The 22,349-nt window shown below is 54.9% G+C and overlaps 4 protein-coding genes across 4 annotated transcripts; all 4 read left to right on the top strand.

Annotated features, from left to right (window-relative positions):
- Positions 1-181: 181 nt before the first annotated feature.
- Positions 182-846, top strand: CCMA1212_010242 (uncharacterized protein; the record flags this gene model as incomplete). The annotated part of the gene is made up of 2 exons (XM_073707294.1): positions 182-187; positions 502-846. 2 exons carry the CDS (start codon positions 182-184, stop codon positions 844-846), a joined length of 351 nt encoding a protein of 116 aa, XP_073554252.1.
- Positions 847-1,875: 1,029 nt separating this feature from the next.
- On the top strand, positions 1,876-3,896 carry CCMA1212_010243 (Nuclear distribution protein; the record flags this gene model as incomplete). The annotated part of the gene is made up of 2 exons (XM_073707295.1): positions 1,876-2,103; positions 2,250-3,896. The coding sequence occupies 2 exons, from the start codon at positions 1,876-1,878 to the stop codon at positions 3,894-3,896; spliced, it is 1,875 nt and encodes a 624-aa protein (XP_073554251.1).
- A 4,481-nt stretch (positions 3,897-8,377) lies between these two features.
- On the top strand, positions 8,378-15,437 carry CCMA1212_010244 (Acetyl-CoA carboxylase; the record flags this gene model as incomplete). The annotated part of the gene is made up of 4 exons (XM_073707296.1): positions 8,378-8,572; positions 8,623-8,888; positions 8,964-13,834; positions 13,900-15,437. The coding sequence occupies 4 exons, from the start codon at positions 8,378-8,380 to the stop codon at positions 15,435-15,437; spliced, it is 6,870 nt and encodes a 2,289-aa protein (XP_073554258.1).
- A 1,417-nt stretch (positions 15,438-16,854) lies between these two features.
- On the top strand, positions 16,855-22,327 carry CCMA1212_010245 (Ankyrin-3; the record flags this gene model as incomplete). Its single annotated transcript, XM_073707297.1, has 4 exons — positions 16,855-17,914; positions 18,116-18,356; positions 18,405-18,881; positions 18,940-22,327. The coding sequence occupies 4 exons, from the start codon at positions 16,855-16,857 to the stop codon at positions 22,325-22,327; spliced, it is 5,166 nt and encodes a 1,721-aa protein (XP_073554257.1).
- Between the last annotated feature and the right edge of the window lie 22 nt (positions 22,328-22,349).

Below are 22,349 nucleotides of genomic sequence, written 5' to 3' on the forward strand. Positions count from 1 at the left end.
CAAGTAGTGATAAGTTTGTGTTTCCTCTCCCTTTCGTGTGGGTGTTGTTTGGTACTCTGGCGTATAAGCGTGCGAAAAAAGAGGATTGCCTACCCTAGAGTGTGAACTAATCAGACGACGCTGCATTTGTGGGCCAAGGTAGCTTAGTAGAAGGCTGGGTAAGTATGAATCACAATAGGACATGAAGGTGTGTTTCGTCCACGATTACATACCTAGATGACGTACGTTATCATCACTGGCAAAGTCAAACACCGCCACGTACTCGAAGAGGCCCCCGTTGGGTACCAAATCGCTGCCAGTCATGGGGGTTGAGTCGTCGTCACATGGGCTGCGACTTGTTCACATTCCGGCGAATCAAGGTCCCGGAGACGATCTGACGTATCGGTGAGGTACAGCTACAGCGATACCGTACATCCAGCATCTTGACGGGCACATGCACAGGAGACATCATCTGCTTACCTTACATTACGAGGGACATTGGCCATACTTAATTACCTGCAGCATCTTGGGCCAATCGGAGGAGGAGATGACGCATGCATGGATGCGCTGGCAGCAAGTCCGCCTTTTGCCGCAGAGACGCCTGCGATGCACCCCAAAGTGCGAAATACGGCGAGCAGCAGCTGGAGGCGGCAGGTAGCGGTACCTGAGCTGTACGTCGACGTCGCCCCAGTTCGGCTGCGACCTGCAGCCGCTCTCTCAGTGGCCAGCGGCGGCGCACCACGTGACCCACCAGGGGACCGTGCCGCTGTAGCTGCAGCGCCCCAGCCGCTGCAATTTGCTGCTCCCCAGCGGCTTCAGCGTCCCGTCCAGGCCCGGTTCAGGCTGTTGCCCATGGCTGCCACCTGAGGCTAGCCCGCAAGCAGCCTAGCGCGGCCTGCCGGTCGCCAAATGTGATGCAGCCCAAAGGGGAGTTTGTCGCATCAACTCGTCACGGGCCAGCAGAAACATGCAACTTGCACCTCCTCGAGAGCCTCCCGCATTCCGCCTTGGACTTGGACGGGCTCAGCGACAGGCAGGGTCTGCGTATTGTCTCTTCTCGCCCAAGAAATAGAAGCATCACGGAATACTCGATATCATATCCCACCGGCTCCTGCAGCGTGCCTTGGACCCCCCTGGCGGCCAGGAAAACAGCGACGCCGCGCGCTCGCGCAATTTGACTCGTTGCCGCGGCTCCTGGGTTTTCTGGCTTCGTTCCGCCTCCAACGTTGAGCGCATTCTCGTACAAGGCGGTCTCTCTGACTGCTTGTCTGCCTGCGATATCGCTGTAAGCTTGGAGCCTGATCCAGCTTCCTCGGTGAGCGCGACCGAATCGGGCGCCTGGACGGGCTGCAACGGCGGTGGGAACTGACAGGCGACGGTGAAGGCATCCAGCGACAAACGGGGCCTGCTCTTACCGCCAACAGCTTTTCGCACTGCCGATTCCGAGCGTGCTTCTCTGCATCTTTTGCGACTTCATCCTCGTCCATCTTCTCCCAAGGCGACTCTCTCTCGTCCTCTCTGTCTCTCTTCTTTCCCGCTATTTTGCACCAGCTTCGAGCTCAGCTTGTTCTCGCCGGCTCGCCGACGATTACTCTCCTTAACGATCTACGATCAACCGCCACCACTAGCCAGTGTTTCCTTTTGTCTCTTGTCTCAACAGATACTCACGAATTGCGCCCGGCAGCCCATCGCGTCTTGACTTTCTAGCGATATATCGAGCCGCATAATAACGATTCATTCATTATCCATTTTTCCTAGCTTTTTTTTTTTGTCGTCTAATTTTACCGTCTTACGTCGCACAACAATCCATGCCCACACCGCCCTTCACAACGAGAGAGGAAACGAACAACGAGAAGCGACGACAGCACCCAGCCCACACATAGCTTTTGATCCGCCATGGCCGAACCGCCGTCTTCGCCTCCCAGCGAGGCTGCCGGCGCTGAGGACGCCCTTGCCTGGTACAAGTCGCAGTACGAGCTCTTGGAGTCTGAGCTGGCCGAGTTTCGAGAGTCCAGTCGGGAATTGGAGCAGGAACTCGAAAAGGATATCGAGCGCGCAGAGAAGCAGGAGAGAATTCTCAAGGAGAAGGCGGACGCGCTGCGATTTGAAGTTGAGGAGTGGAAGGTAAGTCGGGATTGCGCTCTTTTTCAACACCCTTGATGCGATTGGGATGGGGATTGATGAATCGCTGGCCCTTTCCAATTCACGCTTGCGACTATTTTCGTATTTCGGCTGCGGCGGCTAACCTGTTTCTTTTTCCTTCTGCACAGAGAAAATATAAAGACTCAAAGGCGGAAACCATTGCTGCACAGGCCTCACTAGAAAAAGAAATTACAACGCTTCGCGAGGCGAACCGCACATTGACTCTGAAGCTAAGAGACTCCGAGGTTGCCAACGATGATTTCGAACGTCAGGCGCGAAACACCACGTCGTCGCTTGAGGACATGGAGTCCAAGTTTAACCAGGCCGTGGAACGGGGCGTCTTGATGGAGGAGGAGATTCGGATGGGCGAGCAGGAGCGAGAAGCGCTGCGCATCGAGTCGCAGCGATTGCGAGAGGAGCTGTCAGAGCTCAAGATCGAAGCCGAGATGATGCAGGACAAGATCAAGAAGTACGAATCGCGCCACTCGACCATCTCGTCCGATATTTCCCTTCTCGGGTCGCCCACATTTGACAAGAACGCGGATGCCTCCGTCGACTCGGCCGCGAGCTCGCCCCTCATCACCACACCCCCAGAGATCACCAAGTCGCTGGGCGAACCGACGACGGAGTTGCTGGATCCGCCATCGCCGCCAATGTCGGATGCCTCTGCGCAGATGTCAAGAGCACCCGCACGGATCCGGACTCCGAACACTGCGCCGATGCGCCGCGCGAGGCTGCCGTCGGTGGACGCGGGCTCGAGAGCTCGTGGAACAACTTCTGCAACGGGCACACGGGTGGTCACTGGTGGCCGCCCGTCCATCAGCAGCATTGGCAGCGCCAACGTTGCCGGCGGCAGCAACAGCGGCGGTGCACCTCTACGGACGCCGGGTCACCGATCAACCGTCTCACGCAGCAGCAACTACAAAATCCCCGCGTCAAACTCGCTGTCGCACATCCGCCTGCTCACGGCGCAGATGCAGCGGCTCGAGGCCAGAGTGCACTCGGTGCGCTCCAAGCTTCCGGCGCCGAGCAGCGGCGGCAGCACTCCGCCTCGCCCGGTCTCGCGACCTCCGGTGCTTGCTGCGCCTCCCAGCGCGCCGACGTCGCTTACCGTTCGGTCACGCAAGCGAGCCACCACGCAGTCAACGGTGTCGACAACGTTTACTGGAGACGACTTGACGCCTACTAGCAGTTATGCCTCGTCATCCAGGACTAGCCACACGCCTCGGCTCAGCACGTCGGGCGTTAGCAAGCTCTCGTTTGGCACGCAGTCCAACGGTCGGGGGAACGAATCGGAGTCCAGCCGCCCAGTCTCGCGGGCCAGCCACACCTCTTACGCCAGGCCGCCGTCTCGCAACGAACTGCCTCCACCGCCGCGGCCAATGTCGCGAGGCTCCTTCTCGGCAGGGACTCGAACTCCCCTCGGCCGGCCGGCCTCCTCATTCGGTAACTCTGTACGCGGGCACTCTGGTAGTGTGAGCGGCGTCGACCTGCTGGGAGAGGACTACGAACCCGTGTACCGCACACCTAGCAGGCGAGGCACGTTTTCCACCAGATATGATCTAGGAGCAGGCATCAGTGGCATCCCGACGCCGGGCAGTAGCATTCCCATGCCGGGCAGCGGGATCCCGGCCCCTGGCTTGAGGCGGCAGAGCGGAAGCAGGAGAATCAGTCTTAGCAACGGCAGCTCCAACAGCGGCGGCGTGCCTATCCGATCGGGGCGCGTCAGCACGACTGGGTTCAGGAAACTGGGCGACTTGGGAGAGACTTATTGAGCTCTTCCATGGAGACTGCGCAGCCCGCAATAGTTTCCGGGATGATTACTTCTTTGACCTAATCTTTTTGTCCTTCCTTTTTTACTCTTACGCTTTTTTCGCAGCTCAAGTTCTCGCTTTGCGGTTCAATTGTTTGTCTGTATTTTGGGAACGGGTGCATTTTTGGTCGCTGTGCCAGATCGGCATCATCGAGGCGAACAAGGTGTTGATGATGTTTACGGGCACGTTTTTATTGAGGGTTGGTTGTCATTGCCATTTTGCGCCCCGATGGTCTTTCTCTTGATCCAATTTTCCTTTGCGTCTCTTTGGTATTCTTTTGGTTCTTGTTTTGTTTTCTTCTTCTCCAAGTTTATTATACCTCGACCTCTTTTCGTCCTGATAGTCTGAGATGCAGGCGAAGGGGGTCTTGTTCTTGGCACTACTTGACTACACGCACAACATGGAAGTTATGAAGAGATGGTACGGGCTGAGCTCGACAAAGACTAGGCATAAGTTTCTATAGATTGCTCTTTTCCTTTGTTTTTTTTTATTGAGGAATGGTTTGGAGGGTTCAGATAGTGAGGGAAAGGGGATGTAAGAGGGGAGGAAGGGAGAATGCCAAGGGGGAACAGCAGCAGATATCAAAATAGTATTGATACTGAAAAAAAATTGATACAATGTTTTTTACCTCCTTTGATCAAGGTAGATGCTTGGTGGATGTGTGTGAGAGGAGGTGAGGTATGTTGCTGGTTGGGAATGCAGGTCGATAGGCGAATGAGATGAGATGGGATTGGATTGCCGAGACAGGCTCGGCCCGGGATGGGGCATGTATGTACTGTACCTGTATGTGGCAGAGATGATGGGCCCGAGGGTCTGGACTGGGCTTTGACGTCTTTGATGTCTATGGGGGATCTTGAGTTTCTTTGTTTGTACGTTCTGAGGCACTGAAGCGTGGTGTTATATGTACGCGACGGTTGGGACTGGATTTGTAGGGTAGAAAGGGGAACTGTATGAGGGCGTCGAAAGGGGGCTATCGTGAGATGGAAATCTGGTGGGCAACGGTTTCTTACTTGCGCACCTCACCTTGCTTTGGATGTACTGAGGTAGAATCCGCTCATAGCCGGTTGCGTCGACGGAGTACGGAGTTTCTCGAGATTCGGAGAGAGCAAGACAGGTTCACACGCCCCGTCCTCTTTAGGACAAGCCACGCGAAGCTGTAGGTACATTTCCACCCTTGGCTGTAGAGGTTATTGAATGGACAAATCACGATGGATGCGAAAATAAGCAGATCCAGCCATAGTGTACTTGAATGAAGAAGACAAAACGGAGAATGAACCTTGGTAGAAAGGAATAATGCGGGAGCCTCCGGAAGGGAGGGAATGAAAGGCAAGGCAATAAATACATCATCGTGGATTTGGTCATTCCGGCCGGCGTACTCTTTTAGGTTGTTCTGCGTGGGAAGCGGTGATTGGTTGGAATGAGGAGGGAGGGGAGGGGCGGAAGGTCTCCAGTTTGGGGTGAATTGTTGGGGGGTGAGGATTTTTCTTCGTTTTCGTTGCTGGTGTTCTTGTTTCCTTAGTAAGGGACTGCGTACCTACGAGTGTTATTGCTTTGTGAAGGGATCGGGATGTTTTTGGTTTCGGCGTCGGCGAATTTATGGTTGTTTTTAAATGAACCGACTGTCAGTGTGCTTATTATGCGAGTTTTTGGAGGATTTTGTTTGCTCGATTTGTTGCTTCTTACGGAGGGAGGACGAGCTATGATACCGGATGGTAAAGGGAGTAACATTCATCGGCAATGATAGAACGAGCCGGTCTGGCGCACCCGTTCCCCCGAACGTTACGGAGCCTTTTTTTAGCATGGAAAACAGAAAAGAAGATTTGGATGGGGTGTAGAGGCAAGGCAAACAACTGGAAGCAAGTAATAAGCAAGGCAGATCCATATAGTTGTAGACTAGCTAACGTGGAAAGCGGTTGGGTGGAACTCAACAATTGGGGGGCCCAGAAAAAAAAAATAGCGAAGAGAGCGGGAAAACGATGGGGGGAATGAGAGTTTGTGATTTGAAGAGTACTTGGTTGCACTATGGCGAGGGAATGGTGTGGTCAAGTATCGGGTTTGTACTGCTGCTTATACGCGGAACGCGGATTGGGTTGATTTTGTTGATTTGGTGACGTTTTGGAGGGGTGTGGTTTTGTGTTCTGTGAGGGTGATGCGGATGGAGATGGATATGGGAGGGCGATGGAGATGCGACGTTATCTTGCATCTTGTTCTTGTTGGATATCGAGCCGATGCGGCTGCTAGCAGTAAGTATGTAGTCGAGCTGTGGCTACGCGTATCTCGATGTATCGAGCATCGATATCCCGCAGACCATGTTCCGTTGATACTGGCTCAACTGAAGCATCACACTCTCCAATCTGCATCTTGTTGATAATGGTTTATCCCCCTCTGCTTATTCGCCTCTAGCACGGGAGACTAAGACCGGAATCTCAGGTCTCGGAGGTGGGGCTGTAGATGTTTGATTTTGTTACTACGAACGAGGAACATGGGACTCAATCCACCCCCCTTGACTTTGATTCCAACAGGTTTTTGTCATGTTCTGTCTCGTTTCCCGGGGCCTGATTGTGTTGATGCCGTGGATAAGGTACATAGGATAGCCTGCAGGGCACCGCGCAGCGTTCGCCGGTCCGCGGGGCCCGAGAGATGGGACCTGAAATCGTTGCGATGCCGCCTCAGCTGTAAGTTGAGGTAAACCAGGCGAAATGAGCCCGGGCCAGGCTTCGTGCTGGGGATGCATGATTGAGTGACGCAGTTCCCGTCTGTTGTTGAACCTGGATGGGTGGACGAGTCGGAATAGGTCGGCTGGGGATGCTGCGTCTTTTGGTCCACGGTGTCACATACCTAGTCACGGTGTCGACATGTCTTGGGCTTCACTTGGACTTGTAATACTCCGTATCGATCAGAGGTCGGCTGGGAATCGTCACAAAGCCAAGAGGCAATACAAGACAGCTTCACAGCCCCGCCTCGCTCCTCCGCATCCTAGATCCGACACTTGATCCTCCGCGCTGGTCATCCTCTGCCTTGCTTCTGCTTCTGCTTCTGGCTTCGCTTTCGCGTGCCGTATGCGCCGTAAGCAAGGGTCGAGAAGAGGTGTCAGATGGTGTACCGGCCATTCCTGGACGGGATCGGGCTTCTCTGCCCTTGCACCCGCCAGCCCGTTTGCGGCCGGGTTACATGTACTGATGTTGCTGATGGCTGCTATACCTAAGAACATGGGAACCCGAGTGAAGTCAAAGACGAAGACGTCCTGAGCACCTCGGATGGTGGCTGTGGAGGATACATACAGTACAACGGAGAAGGTGTCGTGTGTTGATTCGCAGCTGGTTTGGCGCAAAAGAAAAAAAAAAAAAAAAAAAAAGATCGATCGATTCCCGGCAGATAGAACGGGGTCTTAGATCGCCAGTGGTTGCATCAAATCAAGCGTCAGGCGTGTGTTCATATCAAATATCACCCCAACCTTTTTTCCCGCACGTAATACGCATGCACAGCAGCGCCCACCGGGTGAGATCCTTCTTGTCTGCAGCACCTTATCCCCCAGCTGCTTCACCCAAAATCGACACAGTATTATCGTCTCCTTCCATCGCCGCTGCTCCCTCTTGCTTCGTCTCTCTCGCTCGTCATCAAATCGATATGGATGCCCAAAACTGAGGCTACCCTCATCCGTCCAGCCTCGTCCCCACCCCGCTAAACTCAATGGCAGCGAGACACCCGCCCGCCGACCCCAACAGATCTCGTTAGCTGCCTGGCACCCACCGTCCATTCCCCTGTGCAGCCTGTGCAGCCACTGGAGCCACCGCCTACAGGGGGCCGCTAACGCTGCTCCCAGGCCCCGTAGCTGCGCCTAAGCCCGCCCGAGAAAAGCTTCTCGCACACCCCTCGACCCCTGCCCGCACACGTACCTGTGTGTACCTTGTATTGTATGTGTCTGGCTCCCTTGCCCCTCGTCGATCCTCACTGGACGGATGGATTTCTGGTTGTCTGGCTTCGGTTTATTATCTCGCGGCTCCCGCACGATCCAGTCTCGCTCTGGATGAAGCCCTCTTGTTTGCCATCTCCCGTTCCTCCCCCCTCTTGTCGAAAGCGAGCTGCAGCCTCTCCTCTGCCGCGGCCGTCTTTTTTGCTTCTTCCGTGCCTGATTCAGCCTCATTCCCTAGCGGGCCAACAAGCTGGGAAAACCGAACCGACGCTCTACACAGCAGAAAACCACCGAACAGAGACAAACTTCCGGTCCTGTTCACCTAATCGGCAGTCCAGATACCCCCGTGGGCTGCTCTACTTTGCATTCTCGCTAGTTCATCGTCTCGATTCGACCGGTGGGCAGAAAGCCGCGCCAGATAGCCGACCGCCTCTGACGTTGACCTGTTCCCCTCCCCCTCCATACTAAAGACACCGAGATCGCCAGCCCTTCAGTCTTTTCTCCCTCCTCCACCACATCACCAGCAGCCATGGCCGACTCAGCAGCGAACGGCACCCCGAACGGCAACGGCCGGACGGTGCCTGTTGCCAATGGCAGCGCCTCGTATGCCGAGAAGCACAACATCGCAGACCACTTCATTGGAGGCAACCGGCTGGCGAATGCCCCCGCCAGCAAGGTCAAGGACTTTGTGGCCGAGCACGACGGTCACACGGTCATTACAAATGTGAGTCTCTTGCATCACGAAGTCACGAGCATGTTTGCTGACTCGACCAGGTCCTCATTGCCAACAACGGTATCGCCGCCGTCAAGGAGATTCGATCGGTCCGCAAATGGGCCTACGAGACGTTCGGCGATGAGAGGGCCATCCACTTCACCGTCATGGCCACGCCCGAAGATCTTCAGGCAAACGCCGACTACATCCGAATGGCGGATCACTATGTCGAGGTGCCCGGCGGCACAAACAACCACAACTATGCCAACGTCGAGCTGATTGTTGACATTGCCGAGCGCATGGACGTCCACGCCGTCTGGGCTGGATGGTGAGTATTCCGCTGCTCGACGGTAGACGAAAAAAAGAAAAAAAAAGTGATTGGCTGACTGAATTCTGTTCCCAGGGGCCACGCCTCCGAAAACCCCAAGCTCCCCGAGTCCCTCGCCGCTTCACCGAAGAAGATCGTCTTCATCGGTCCTCCCGGTTCTGCCATGCGATCACTCGGTGACAAGATTTCCTCCACAATCGTCGCCCAGCACGCCAAGGTGCCCTGCATTCCCTGGTCCGGAACGGGCGTCGACAGCGTCGAGATTGACGACAAGGGCATCGTCACCGTCGCCGACGATGTCTACGCCAAGGGCTGCGTTTCCTCATGGCAGGAGGGCCTGCAAAAGGCAAAGGAGATTGGCTTCCCCGTCATGGTCAAGGCCTCCGAGGGTGGTGGTGGCAAGGGTATCCGAAAGGTCACCAACGAGGACGAGTTCGAGGCCCTGTACAAGGCCGCCGCCAGCGAGATTCCCGGCTCGCCCATCTTCATCATGAAGCTGGCCGGAAACGCTAGGCATCTGGAGGTCCAGCTGCTCGCGGATCAGTACGGCAACAACATCTCGCTGTTCGGCCGTGATTGTTCCGTCCAGCGTCGTCACCAGAAAATTATCGAGGAAGCTCCCGTCACCATCGCCAAGCCCGACACCTTCAAGGCCATGGAGGAGGCCGCCGTCCGACTGGGCCAGCTGGTCGGCTACGTCTCGGCCGGTACCGTCGAGTACCTGTACTCGCACGCCGACGACAAGTTCTACTTCCTCGAGCTGAACCCCCGTCTCCAGGTCGAGCATCCCACGACCGAAATGGTCAGCGGCGTCAACCTGCCGGCCGCCCAGCTCCAGATTGCCATGGGTATCCCCCTGCACCGAATCCGCGACATTCGCCTGCTCTACGGCGTGGACCCCCGTACCTCGAACCCCATCGACTTCGACTTCAAGCTGGAGGGCACCGCCGGCTCCCAGCGCCGACCCCAGCCCAAGGGCCACTGCACCGCCTGCCGTATCACCTCCGAGGACCCCGGCGAGGGCTTCAAGCCTTCCAACGGTGTCATGCACGAGCTCAACTTCCGGAGTAGCTCAAACGCCTGGGGTTACTTCTCCGTCGGTACCCAGGGTGGTATTCACAGCTTCTCCGACAGCCAGTTCGGTCACATCTTCGCCTACGGCGAGAACCGCCAGGCCTCGCGGAAGCACATGGTCATTGCTCTCAAGGAGCTGAGCATTCGTGGTGACTTCAGAACCACGGTCGAGTATCTCATCAAGCTGCTCGAGACCGAGGCTTTTGAGGAAAACACCATCTCCACCGGCTGGCTGGATGAGCTCATCTCCAAGCGTCTGACTGCTGAGCGTCCCGACACCATGCTGGCTGTTGTGTGCGGTGCCATTACCAAGGCGCACATCAAGAGCGAGGCCCTGCTGGCCGAATACCGGGCCGGCCTCGAAAAGGGTCAGGTGCCCTCCAAGGAGATCCTCAAGACCGTCTTCACCATCGACTTCATCTACGAGGGCTTCCGATACAAGTTCACCGCCACCCGCGCCAGTCTCGACACCTACCACCTCTTCATCAACGGCTCCAAGTGCTCTGTCGGCGTCCGCGCCCTCAGCGACGGTGGTCTGCTCATTCTCCTTGACGGCCACAGCCACAATGTCTACTGGAAGGAGGAGGTTGGCGCTACTCGTCTCTCCGTCGACAGCAAGACCTGCTTGCTCGAGCAGGAGAACGATCCCACCCAACTGCGAACACCCAGCCCTGGTAAGCTCGTCAAGTACTCTGTCGAGAACGGTGCCCACATCAAGGCTGGCCAGACCTTTGCCGAAGTCGAGGTCATGAAGATGTACATGCCCCTTGTCGCGCAGGAGGACGGTATCGTGCAGCTCATCAAGCAGCCCGGAGCCACGCTCGAGGCCGGTGACATTCTCGGTATCCTCGCCCTCGATGACCCCAGCCGCGTCAAGCAGGCTCAGGCGTTCGTTGGCCAGCTTCCTGCCTATGGCGACCCAGTCGTCGTCGGCACCAAGCCCGCTCAGCGCTTTGCCCTGTACCACAACGTGCTGGCCAACATCCTCAACGGCTTCGACAACTCCGTCATCATGGCCGACACCCTCAAGAAGCTCATTGAGGTGCTCCGCGATCCCGAGCTGCCCTACAGCGAATGGAACGCTCAGTTCGCAGCCCTGCACGCCCGCATGCCCCAGAAGCTCGACAGCCAGTTCACCCAGATTGTGGACCGAGCCAGAGGCCGCTCCGGTGAATTCCCCGCCAGGGCCCTCACCAAGGCCTTCAGCAAGTTCCTTGAGGAGAACGTGGAACCGAGCGATGCCGCCATGCTCAAGACAACCCTCGCGCCCCTTACCCAGGTGCTTGACGACTACGCCGAGGGGCAAAAGGTCCGGGAGCTCAACGTCATCAACGGCCTCGTCGAGGCCTACTGGGAGGTTGAGAAGCTGTTCCAGAGCCGAGCCCAGGAAGATAGCGTCATCCTGAAGCTCCGAGACCAGAACAAGGACTCTCTGGCCAAGGTTGTGCAGATCGTCCTCTCGCACAGCCGTGTCAGCTCAAAGAACTCTCTCGTTCTCGCCATTCTTGAAGAGTACCGCCCCAACAAGCCCAACGTTGGAAACATCAACAAGTATCTGCGGGAATCGCTCCGAAAGTTGACCGAGCTGTCCTCCCGCGCCACCTCCAAGGTGTCGCTCAAGGCGCGTGAGATTATGATCCAGTGTTCTCTACCTTCCCTCGAGGAGCGCACGTCTCAGATGGAGCACATCCTTCGATCATCGGTTGTCGAGTCTCGCTACGGCGAGAGCGGCTGGGACCACCGTGAGCCCAGCCTCGACGTGATCAAGGAGGTCGTCGACTCCAAGTACACCGTATTCGATGTGCTGACCTCCTTCTTCGCTCATGATGATCCCTGGGTCTCATTGGCCGCCCTCGAGGTCTACGTCCGTCGTGCTTACCGTGCTTACGTTCTCCAGCAGATCGAGTACCACAACGACGAGTCTGATAACCCCCTCTACCTCTCCTGGGACTTCCGGCTGCGAAAGATTGGACACACCGAGTTCGGTGTCCCCGTCGAGTCTGCCGCTCCTTCTACCCCCGGCACCCCCATTGAGTCGGAGCCCAACGTGAAGCGTATCAACTCCATCAGCGACATGTCTTACCTCACCAGCAAGTGGGACAACGGCCCGTCCCGCAAGGGTATCATTGTTCCCGTCAAGTACATTGACGACGCCGAGGACATGCTCCAGAAGGCTCTGGAGACGTTGACGTTCTACAACCAGCAAAGGAGGCAGAGCAACGCGTCTGGCCTGCTGGCTGACCTGAGTGGCAAGCGAAAGCCCTTCGCCGCTCTCAAGAAGGAGTTCCAGAGCCGCAACAACGGCGATGAGCTGTCTGCCGTCATCAACGTGGCTGTTCGAGACGCCGAGAGCAGGGATGACGCGGAGATTCTCGCACGCATCCTCCCCATCGTCCAGCAGCTCAAGAGCGAGCTCTTGGTCCGTGGTGTCCGCCGTCTGACCTTCATCTGCGGCCACAGCGACTGCTCTTACCCCGGCTACTACACGTTCCGAGGGCCCGACTACGAGGAAGATGACAGCATCCGTCACAGCGAGCCCGCCCTGTCCTTCCAGCTGGAGCTCGCTCGTCTTGCCAACTTCCGCATCAAGCCCATGTTCACCGAGAACAAGAACATCCACGTGTACGAGGCTGTTGGCAAGACTGTCGAGTCTGACAAGCGCTACTTCACGCGTGCCGTGATCCGACCCGGCCGCCTCCGTGACGAGATCCCCACTGCCGAGTACCTCATCTCAGAGGCCGACCGTGTCATCAACGACATCTTCGACGCCCTCGAGATCATCGGCAACAACAACTCTGATCTCAACCACATCTTCATGAACTTCACTCCAGTCTTCCAGCTGGACCCTGCTACCGTCGAGCAGTCCCTGCAAGGCTTCCTGGATCGCTTCGGCGCCCGCGCCTGGCGACTGCGTGTTGCTCAGGTGGAGATCCGCATCGTTTGCACCGATCCCAAGTCGGGTATCCCGTACCCTCTCCGCGTCACAATCACAAACACGTCCGGCTACGTCGTCGACGTTGATCTGTACGCCGAGCGCAAGTCCGACAAGGGCGACTGGGTCTTCCACAGCATTGGCGGAACCAAGGACAAGGGTCCTCTGCACCTGCTGCCCGTTTCCACGCCTTATGCTACCAAGAACTGGCTCCAGCCCAAGCGATACAAGGCCCACCTGATGGGCACGCAGTACGTCTACGACTTCCCCGAGCTGTTCCGCCAGGCCATCCAGAACAGCTGGGTCAAGGCTGTCAAGAAGCAGCCCGCTCTGGCGTCTCAGCAGCCCAAGGTCGGTGATTGTATTACCTTCACCGAGCTGGTGCTCGACGACAAGGACAACCTCGACGAGGTCAACCGCGAGCCCGGCACCAACACTTGCGGCATGGTTGGATGGATCATCAAGGCCAGGACCCCGGAGTACCCTGCCGGCCGCCGCTTCATTGTTGTTGCCAACGACATCACCTACAACATCGGATCCTTTGGCCCCAAGGAAGATGACTTCTTCTACAAGTGCACGCAGCTGGCTCGCAAGCTCGGCATTCCTCGCATCTACCTGTCTGCCAACTCCGGTGCCCGCCTGGGTCTCGCCAACGAGCTGATGCCTCACTTCAAGGTCGCCTGGAACGATGCTTCCAAGCCCGAAGGCGGCTTCCGCTACCTCTACCTGGATGAGAAGACCAAGGAGCTCTTCAAGGACGATGTCATTACCGAAGAAGTGGTCGAGGATGGTGAGAAGCGATACAAGATCGTCACCATTATCGGACGAGAAGATGGTCTCGGTGTTGAATGCTTGAGGGGATCCGGTCTCATTGCCGGTGCCACCAGCCAGGCCTACAACGACATCTTCACCATTACCTTGGTCACCTGCCGATCAGTCGGTGAGTTTTCATTTCCTTTTGCGCGTTTTGCTTGTATCTATAGTACTAACAAGATTTGTCTACAGGTATCGGTGCCTACCTCGTCCGTCTTGGCCAGCGTGCTGTCCAGATTGAAGGCCAGCCCATTATCCTGACTGGTGCCCCCGCCATCAACAACCTGCTCGGTCGTGAGGTGTACTCCTCCAACCTGCAGCTTGGTGGCACTCAGATCATGTACCGCAACGGTGTATCACACATGACTGCTAACGATGACTTTGAGGGTGTCTCCAAGATTGTGGAGTGGATGGCGTTTGTGCCCGAGAAGCGCGGCGGCCCCGTTCCCGTCAGCCCCAGCCTTGACAGCTGGGACCGCGACATCACCTACTGCCCGCCGCAGAGGCAGCCCTATGATGTGCGGTGGATGATCGCCGGTAAGCAGGATGACGACGGCTCTTTCCAGAGTGGTCTGTTCGACAAGGACTCGTTCGTTGAGGCCCTTGGCGGCTGGGCCCGAACTGTCGTTGTCGGTCGCGCTCGCCTTGGCGGCATCCCCATGGGTGTCATCGCTGTTGAGACTCGCAGCGTCGAGAACATTACGCCTGCTGATCCCGCCAACCCCGACTCCATCGAGCAGATTACCAACGAAGCCGGTGGTGTCTGGTACCCCAACTCCGCTTTCAAGACTGCCCAGGCCATCAACGACTTCAACAACGGCGAACAGCTTCCTCTGATGATCCTGGCCAACTGGCGTGGTTTCTCCGGCGGTCAGCGCGACATGTACAACGAGGTGCTCAAGTATGGTTCGTTCATTGTTGACGCCTTGGTCAAGTACGAGCAGCCGATCTTTGTGTACATTCCTCCCTTTGGCGAGCTTCGTGGTGGTTCTTGGGTCGTCGTTGATCCTAGCATCAACCCTACTGCTATGGAGATGTACGCCGATACCGAGGCTCGCGGTGGTGTCCTTGAGCCCGATGGCATGATTGGTATCAAGTACCGCAAGGACAAGCAGCTGGAGACCATGGCCCGTCTGGATCCCACGTACGCCGAGCTTAAGAAGAAGCTGCAGGACAAGACCCTTTCCGCTGAGGACATGGAGAAGGTCAAGCAGCAGCTCTCGATTCGCGAGAAGCAGCTGCTGCCCATCTACTCGCAGATTGCTGTGCAGTTCGCCGATCTGCACGACCGAGCTGGCCGCATGAAGGCCAAGGGTGTCATTCGCGACTCCCTCGACTGGACCAGCGCCCGCCGATACTTCTACTGGCGCCTGCGCAGACGTCTCAACGAGGAGTACATCCTCAAGCGCATGAACCCCAGCTTCCTGCCGGCTCCTGCGCTCAACACCGCCAAGGCCAAGGAGGCTCGCTCGCAAGGCCTGAAGATGCTGGAGAGCTGGTCTGGCATTGCCGGCTGGGACCGCAAGGACCAGGAGGTTGCCGAGTGGTATGAGAAAGAGGCTCAGTCGATTGGCCAGAAGGTGGAGGCCCTCAAGGCCGACAAGCTGGCTTCGGAGGTGTCCGACGTTGTTCGTGGCAACGAGAAGGCTGGCTGGAAGGGCGTTCGCGAGGTTCTGCGCGTTATGCCCGTGGAGGAGCGGGAGGCTATTCTCAAGTATCTCAAGGAGTAAATGCAAGGTATACATAATAAAGGATAGATAGTAAAGAGGGGAATATGTTTTAGAAGCGGGTGTACGGTTATGCTTAATGGTTTATGAACTCAATTTAATGTTTCTTAGACTTGATGCAATCTAATGAGTGGCATACAACACCGTGTTCACGTCTGGTGATGTACAACGAGGCAGAGCATGATAGCAGATGTCTTTGCCAATACCCTTTTTCGATTGCTCGAGCGCAGGTCTACTCATTTGCATAGGTTATCTTCATCATGTTCGGAGGAGCCGGATGGTAGGTCCTGACGGAGTGTTAACGATCAAGGCTTGTAAGCAAGACAGTTAGGTAGCTGTCCTCTGTGTTGAATCTTAGGAGCTTTGCGTCGTGGACTGGCTTGTGAGTTCTGTGAGTTCTATGAGAAGGCAGGCTACTAACAGGTTTGTGTTTTGATAGATGCGTATTGGAGGTATGGACTTAAAGATGGTGGCTGGTCTTGGTGAGGGTGGAGGGCGGAGGGAGGAATCGTTGATGGAAGGAGGGGGAGTTAAGCTATGTGACGGCGATAATGGCTAGATGCAGACTGGCTCTTTGGAGAATGAAGAAGGTTTCGGGCGGGTTGGTGGATGAAAAGGGGTTTATATATGTCAAGAAGGTAATTGTCGCAAAACTCTGATGGAATCATCGTGGAATGTTCGAGTTGTGTAGTAGGTGAACGGGGGGGACGTCCATACTTAGCTCTGATGCCCAATCTACGAGGTCCACGAGGCCAGATCATACCGGGAGTCGTTGTTTGTCTTGGCAAACGTCTGTCTTGTTAGCTCTTTACAACTGGCCTAACCATCTGCTTCTGATTGTCGCTGCTTCGATCAGTGTCAGTATTGCCCTCTGGGGAGGAATGAGAATTGTAGCGGCAATGTTTATCCTTCTCTGGTCTGCAACCGACTTTTCAGTTGCTTCCTTGTTTGTTAAACAGTGATACTAGAGTTTTCCTGCAGAATGCAAGTCAATGGCTATCATGCAGCCAAGATAGTAGAATGGCTTGCATCCGTTATCATACTTATGCTGTTGGGCTTGTATCGTGCCAGCTCCTGGCACCATCTTGGTCTTGTCCAGTGACACAGATCGTCAGATCTAATTGGTTGGATGGGATATTAAACGCATGCAGTGTGCAGTAACACGCCTCATCGCGGGATTGGTTGGTGCCCGGCGGTACATGGATGGCAAGTTCAGCCTCATTGATGCCCTACGAGGCTCCCATCGCCTCATGTCCGCTTTTTTTGCTGGCTTCAACTCTGTTATCCTACAAACAACCTCTCAGAAGAAGATACTTCACATATATTGTGTCAATCAGGGGAGAGGGCACCTGGTCCTCCCTGCCTCACGCGTCCTTCTACCCCAGAGCGCGCCCTGTTATTCTGACCGAGCCCGGGAAAAATGGCATCTCCAAGAAAGTCTTATGGTGACTACAGCGTGGGATGGATCTGTGCTCTACCAAAGGAACAGACGGCTGCGACGGCCATGCTGGACGAAAAGCATGAAGACCTGCCAAAGCTGACAAACGATGCCAACACTTACACGCTCGGCTCAATCGGTCCTCACAATGTCGTTATCGCCTGTCTGCCCAAGGGCCAGTATGGCACCAATTCAGCGGCCAACGTGGCGGCATTCATGATCAGGACATTCCCTTCCATCAAGATCGGCCTCATGGTCGGTATTGGAGGTGGCGTCCCGCTGAAAGTGAGGCTTGGTGACGTTGTCATCAGCACTCCTACCGGCCAATATCCTGGAGTCGTCCAGTGGGATGTCGGCAAAGAGACAGAAGGAGGAGGCTTTGAGAGGACTGGGGCGTTGAGCAACCCGCCTGGTTCTTTGTTGACAGCCTTGTCCAAGTTGGAGACCAAATATGAGCTGACGGGGTCCAAGATCCCTGACTTCCTCGATGCGCTCAAAGCCAGATACCCGAGGCTGGCGCAGAGGTACTTGAAGTCTGACAAGCTTCAAGATTTGCTTTTCCCAGCAGACTATGTTCATATCAAAGAGCCGTTCTCGAATATGAACACCGAGGGTCCCACGGGAGGCATTGTGGAGGTTTCCCTGGAGGAGGAATTCGAAGACGGATCGGATGAAGATGGGGATCCATGCCAGTTTTGTGATAAGTCCAAGCTTATCAAAAGAAGGCGCCGATCGATCAAAGTTCATCATGGTCTCATCGCATCCGGCAACAAAGTCATCAAAGACGGCTTACGACGAGAGAAGTTGAATAGCGCACTCGGAGGAGAAGTCCTCTGTTTCGAGACAGAAGCCGCCGGACTGATGAACAACTTCCCCTGCTTGGTCATTCGAGGCATTTGCGACTACTGCGACTCGCACAAGAACGACGCTTGGCAGAAACATGCTGCTGCGGTGGCAGCGGCGTTTGCGAAAGAGCTTCTTGGTTGTATTCAGCCCAGCGATTTCGAGGGCGAGCGGCCCATCAGGGATGTGATGGGCGAGAGTTAGTGATCCCTTTGACTACCTACTTGTGTACCCTATGAATCTCAGTTTCTAAGTATTTTTGCGAGTAGTGAAGCAGGATGTACAACGCCTTTATAATGTAACCGTGGAGACTAAGAAGCATCTGGACACTTTTCGCGATGGTATGGCATCAGTACCTCCATCTCCTTTGAGTAAATCGTGCTGACAGTAACGTGTGAAGATAAAGAGGCCAAGAAGCGGACGGAAGTTCTCAATTGGCTGAGTCCTCTAGACTTTCCGCTCATACAGCACGACTACTTTGCGAGATGCGAACCAAATACCGGTCAAGAGTTCATACTGTCAGAGCAAGTCCAAGGCTGGATGTCGGCAAGCAAACAAACGCTGTTCTGTGAAGAGGTTCCAGGGGCGGGCAAGACATTCCAGATGGCCATCTTGGTCAACTATCTGATCGAAAAGTTCCGGTACGATGGCTCGGTCGGTGTGGCTTATATCTACTACAACTTCAAAAGGCACCACGATCAGAAAGCTGAACATATGATCGCAAGCCTCGTCAAGCAACTGGCGCAGAATTCGAGGACCTTTCCGGAAGCAGTGCACAAGCTGCATGACCGACACAGGCCCGTCAATACTCGACCTTTTGTCGTCGAGTTGTCAAATACCTTGGCGGTCCTTGTCCAGTCTTTTTCAAGGGTATTCATTCTCATCGATGCTCTCGATGAAGCCGAGGATACTGAGCGCACAAAGCTCTTGGATCAGATCATCAAGATGCAGGAGAAGAGCGGGCTCAATCTTTTCGCGACATCAAGGGCAATTAACACCATCGCAGCTAAATTCAAAGGCTCTATTTCGAGAGAGATATCCCCCAGTCACTACGACGTGTTCCAGGTTCTCAATGCTCGCATGTCGGACCTCCCATCGTTTGTTAGGGAGGACGAAGGCTTGCAGCATGAGATCATGGCGTCCATTGAGGCAGCCATGGATGGAATGTGAGTACTTTGCGACGGAGGGATGTCGAGGAGCTTCAACACTAACGTCATATCTTAGGTTCCTTCTTGCCCAGCTCTATCTGAACTCCTTTGTTGGCTCAAGGTCTCCGTCATCGCTCAAGAAATCACTCAAATCTCTACAGGAGTCGTCGTCTTCATCCTCATCTTCGTCTCCGTCTTCATCGGACAGGTCTAGCGTCTTGGACGAAGCATATGACAAGTCTATGGAGCGAATACAGCAGCTGAAAGGAGATTTACCTCGCGACGCGGTTCTCATAATTTCATGGATCGTCAAGGCAAAGCGGCAAATGAAAATAAAAGAGCTTCAAGAAGCCCTCGCTGTTGAGGTCGGCGCATCCGAACTTGACAAAGACAACATCCCCACTGTCGACCATATAATCCAAGCCTGCGCTTCGTTGGTCGTGGTTGAGGGAGAGGGCATCGAACTGGTCCATTACACTGCGCAAGAATACTTTGAGCGTCCGGACAACCGGTGGATGCACCAGGCACACACCTATATCGCAAACGTTTGCCTGACATATCTGTCATTTCCCGATTTTGTGAATGGACCTCGCATGCCACGAGAGGATCATGCTAGGAGAATGGAGAACTGCCCCTTCTACGGCTACTCGGGTGCCAATTGGGCATACCATACGAATGAGGCTTTAGCACAGGGCCTCGAAGTTTCTAAAGTGATTGGATTCCTAGAGCATGGTGCGACTCGAGCGTCGTGGTACCAAAACCTTATGTGTGGCCATCTATCCTACCATCTACCCGAACCTTGCTACCCAGAACCGTTTCCCACCCAGGTAACACTACTGCATATCGCCGCTTTCTTCGGTCTGCACGAAGTGGTAACATATCTACTTTCGCACGGAGTCAGCCCAAATGTTAAAGATTCGGATATAGGCCCTCCCCTTTTCTGGGCTGCACTAGGCGGAAACGTGCGGGTTGTAAAGCTTCTTTTGGAGGTCACTAACCCGGAAATAACAGACGAAGAGCGATATAAAGATGGCTCCCCATTGTTGATGGCTGCTTGTATGGGCCACGAAGCAGCCGTTGAAGCGCTCCTCGATAAATATCCAATAGAGGCTAGCGAGGACGGTATGACGGCACTGTGCTTTGCAGCAATTCTTGAAAGGAAAGCCGTTTTTGATCTGCTCGTCGGAAAAGGTGCCGATATCGAAATCAGAGGCAAAGGTTCGGGTCAAACGCTGCTTGCCGCATGCGCAAGGGACGGACGCGCGACCGCCGTTCAGTGGCTTGTTGAGAACGGGGCTGATATAGAAGCAAAGGACAGCAGCAACAGGACGCCATTGATGCAGGCCACCTTGAAGAACCATGACAACATTATCCAGTATCTCCTCGAGAAAGGGGCCGATAACGAAGCAAAGGACATCAACGATTTAACACCTTCATTGGTCGCTATGATAAGAAAGAACGACAATCTGGTTCAGGATTTCATTGAGGAACGAGGAAATATCGACATTGTCGACGAATGTAATCAAGCCCTTTTCGCCATAGCGCTTCGCGAAAAGCTGAACAGTGCCACCGATTTCTTTCTTAGAAATGGTTTCGACATGGATATGACCGCGGAGGACAAGTATACGCCATTAACTTGGGCAATTGCCAATGGCGCCGATGACGTCGTCGAATGGCTAGTCAAGAAGGGAGCCAACTTGGATAAAGGAGATGGACATGACAAGTCTCCACTGATATCAGCCATTCAAAAGGGGAACAAGCGCGTCGTGCAGTTCTTGATCGAAAAGGGCTCTGGGTTGGAGGTTAGAGCGCCAGGAGCATCCTTATTTGGTTCTACACCCTTGACATTTGCCGCTATGGAGGGGAGGAAAGATATTGTGGAAATGCTGCTTGATAAAGGGGCTGATTTGGAGGCTGGGGATTTACGCGGCGGCACCGCATTAATTTGCGCCTCTAGAAGAGGGCATACGGATGTTATCCAATTGCTTTTGGAGAAGGGCGCCAACGTCGAGGCCCGAGGCCGTACCAACGACACGGCGTTGATCGAGGCCAGCAGGCAGGGGAAGGAAGATGCTATCAAGTTACTTCTCACCCACAATGCCAACATGGAAGCCAAAGGTTGCGGCGGCCTAACGGCACTCGGCTGCGCTACTTCCTGGAACAAGCCAGACGCCGTACGAATACTTCTCAACAGCGGCGCAAATGTGGAAGCCAAAGACGACGATGGACGTCCTCCGATAGCTCGCGCCGTCATAACAGGCAATGCCTCAATACTAACAATGCTCCTCGACAGTAAAGCCAAAACAGACTTTCGAGATGGTGACGGGCAGACATTGATGCATATCGCAGCTGAGAACAAGAAGCTCGAGTGTGTCCGTGTTCTACTTGCACGCAGTATAGTCGAAGTCAACGGAAAAGACAAGAAGGGGCGTACGCCTCTATCACTTGCGGCAGAACGCGGGGAGGAATCCATTGTCAAGGCGTTACTCGAATCTGAGAAAGTGGATGCCAATGTGAAGGATGATCAAGGCTTCACGCCACTACAATATGCAATGGGTGGCGAAGGTGGAGATGGATTGATCTTGAATGCATTGCTACACTCAGATAATGTGGACGTCAACGCAAAGGACGGTCAAGGCCGCACACCCCTGCTATATGCAATTCAAAGCAAAAAGACACCACTTGTCAAACTGCTGCTTGGCCTGGAGAAAGTGGATGCCAATGAGAAAGATGCTCAGGGCCGCACGCCAATACAATATGCGATGGATTACAAAGATGAAGATGGATCAGTCTTGAGGCACTTGATCGACTCCCACAAGGTGGACGTTGGTGCAAAGGACGGACAAGGCCGCACGCCTCTTCATTACGCAATAGAACGCAGAGAGCAGTCACTTGCCAAAGCACTGCTTCAGTGCCCCAGAGTGGATGCCAACAAAACTGATGATCGAGGTCGTACGCCGTTACGATATGCCTTGGATCAGACAGATCAAGATGGATCAATCTTGAAGATCCTGTTGGGCTCTGACAAAGTCGACCTCAACGCAATGAATGCACAAGGAGGCACGCCTTTATGTCACGCAATCAAACGTAAAATTGGACCCGCGATTAACGCCTTGCTCGGGTCTGACAGGATCGACGTCAACGTAAGGGACGGTCAGGGACGCACGCCCCTGTCCTATGCGATGGAACTCGGAGACAAGTCAACCGTCAAGGCATTGCTCAATTTCGAGCAACTGGACGTTGATGCAAGTGACGATGCCAACCGGACTCCCCTTTCCTATGCTGCCTCACATGAGGTTGCCAGGGTGCTACTCAAGACCGGCAAGGTGGATGTGAACTCGAAAGATAACCAGGGGAGAACGCCTTTGTGGTATGCCATGAAAGCCGGGAACCAGGAGCTGGAAGGATTGCTACGAAGACGTGGTGCAAAGGACCGACCTGAGAGAAGAGGAAAACGCCGATAATTGCAAAGATCGCATGGGACGG

Source organism: Trichoderma ghanense (assembly GCF_004382785.1).
Source record: "Trichoderma ghanense strain CCMA-1212 chromosome Unknown scaffold_23, whole genome shotgun sequence".
Lineage (NCBI taxonomy): Eukaryota > Fungi > Ascomycota > Sordariomycetes > Hypocreales > Hypocreaceae > Trichoderma > Trichoderma ghanense.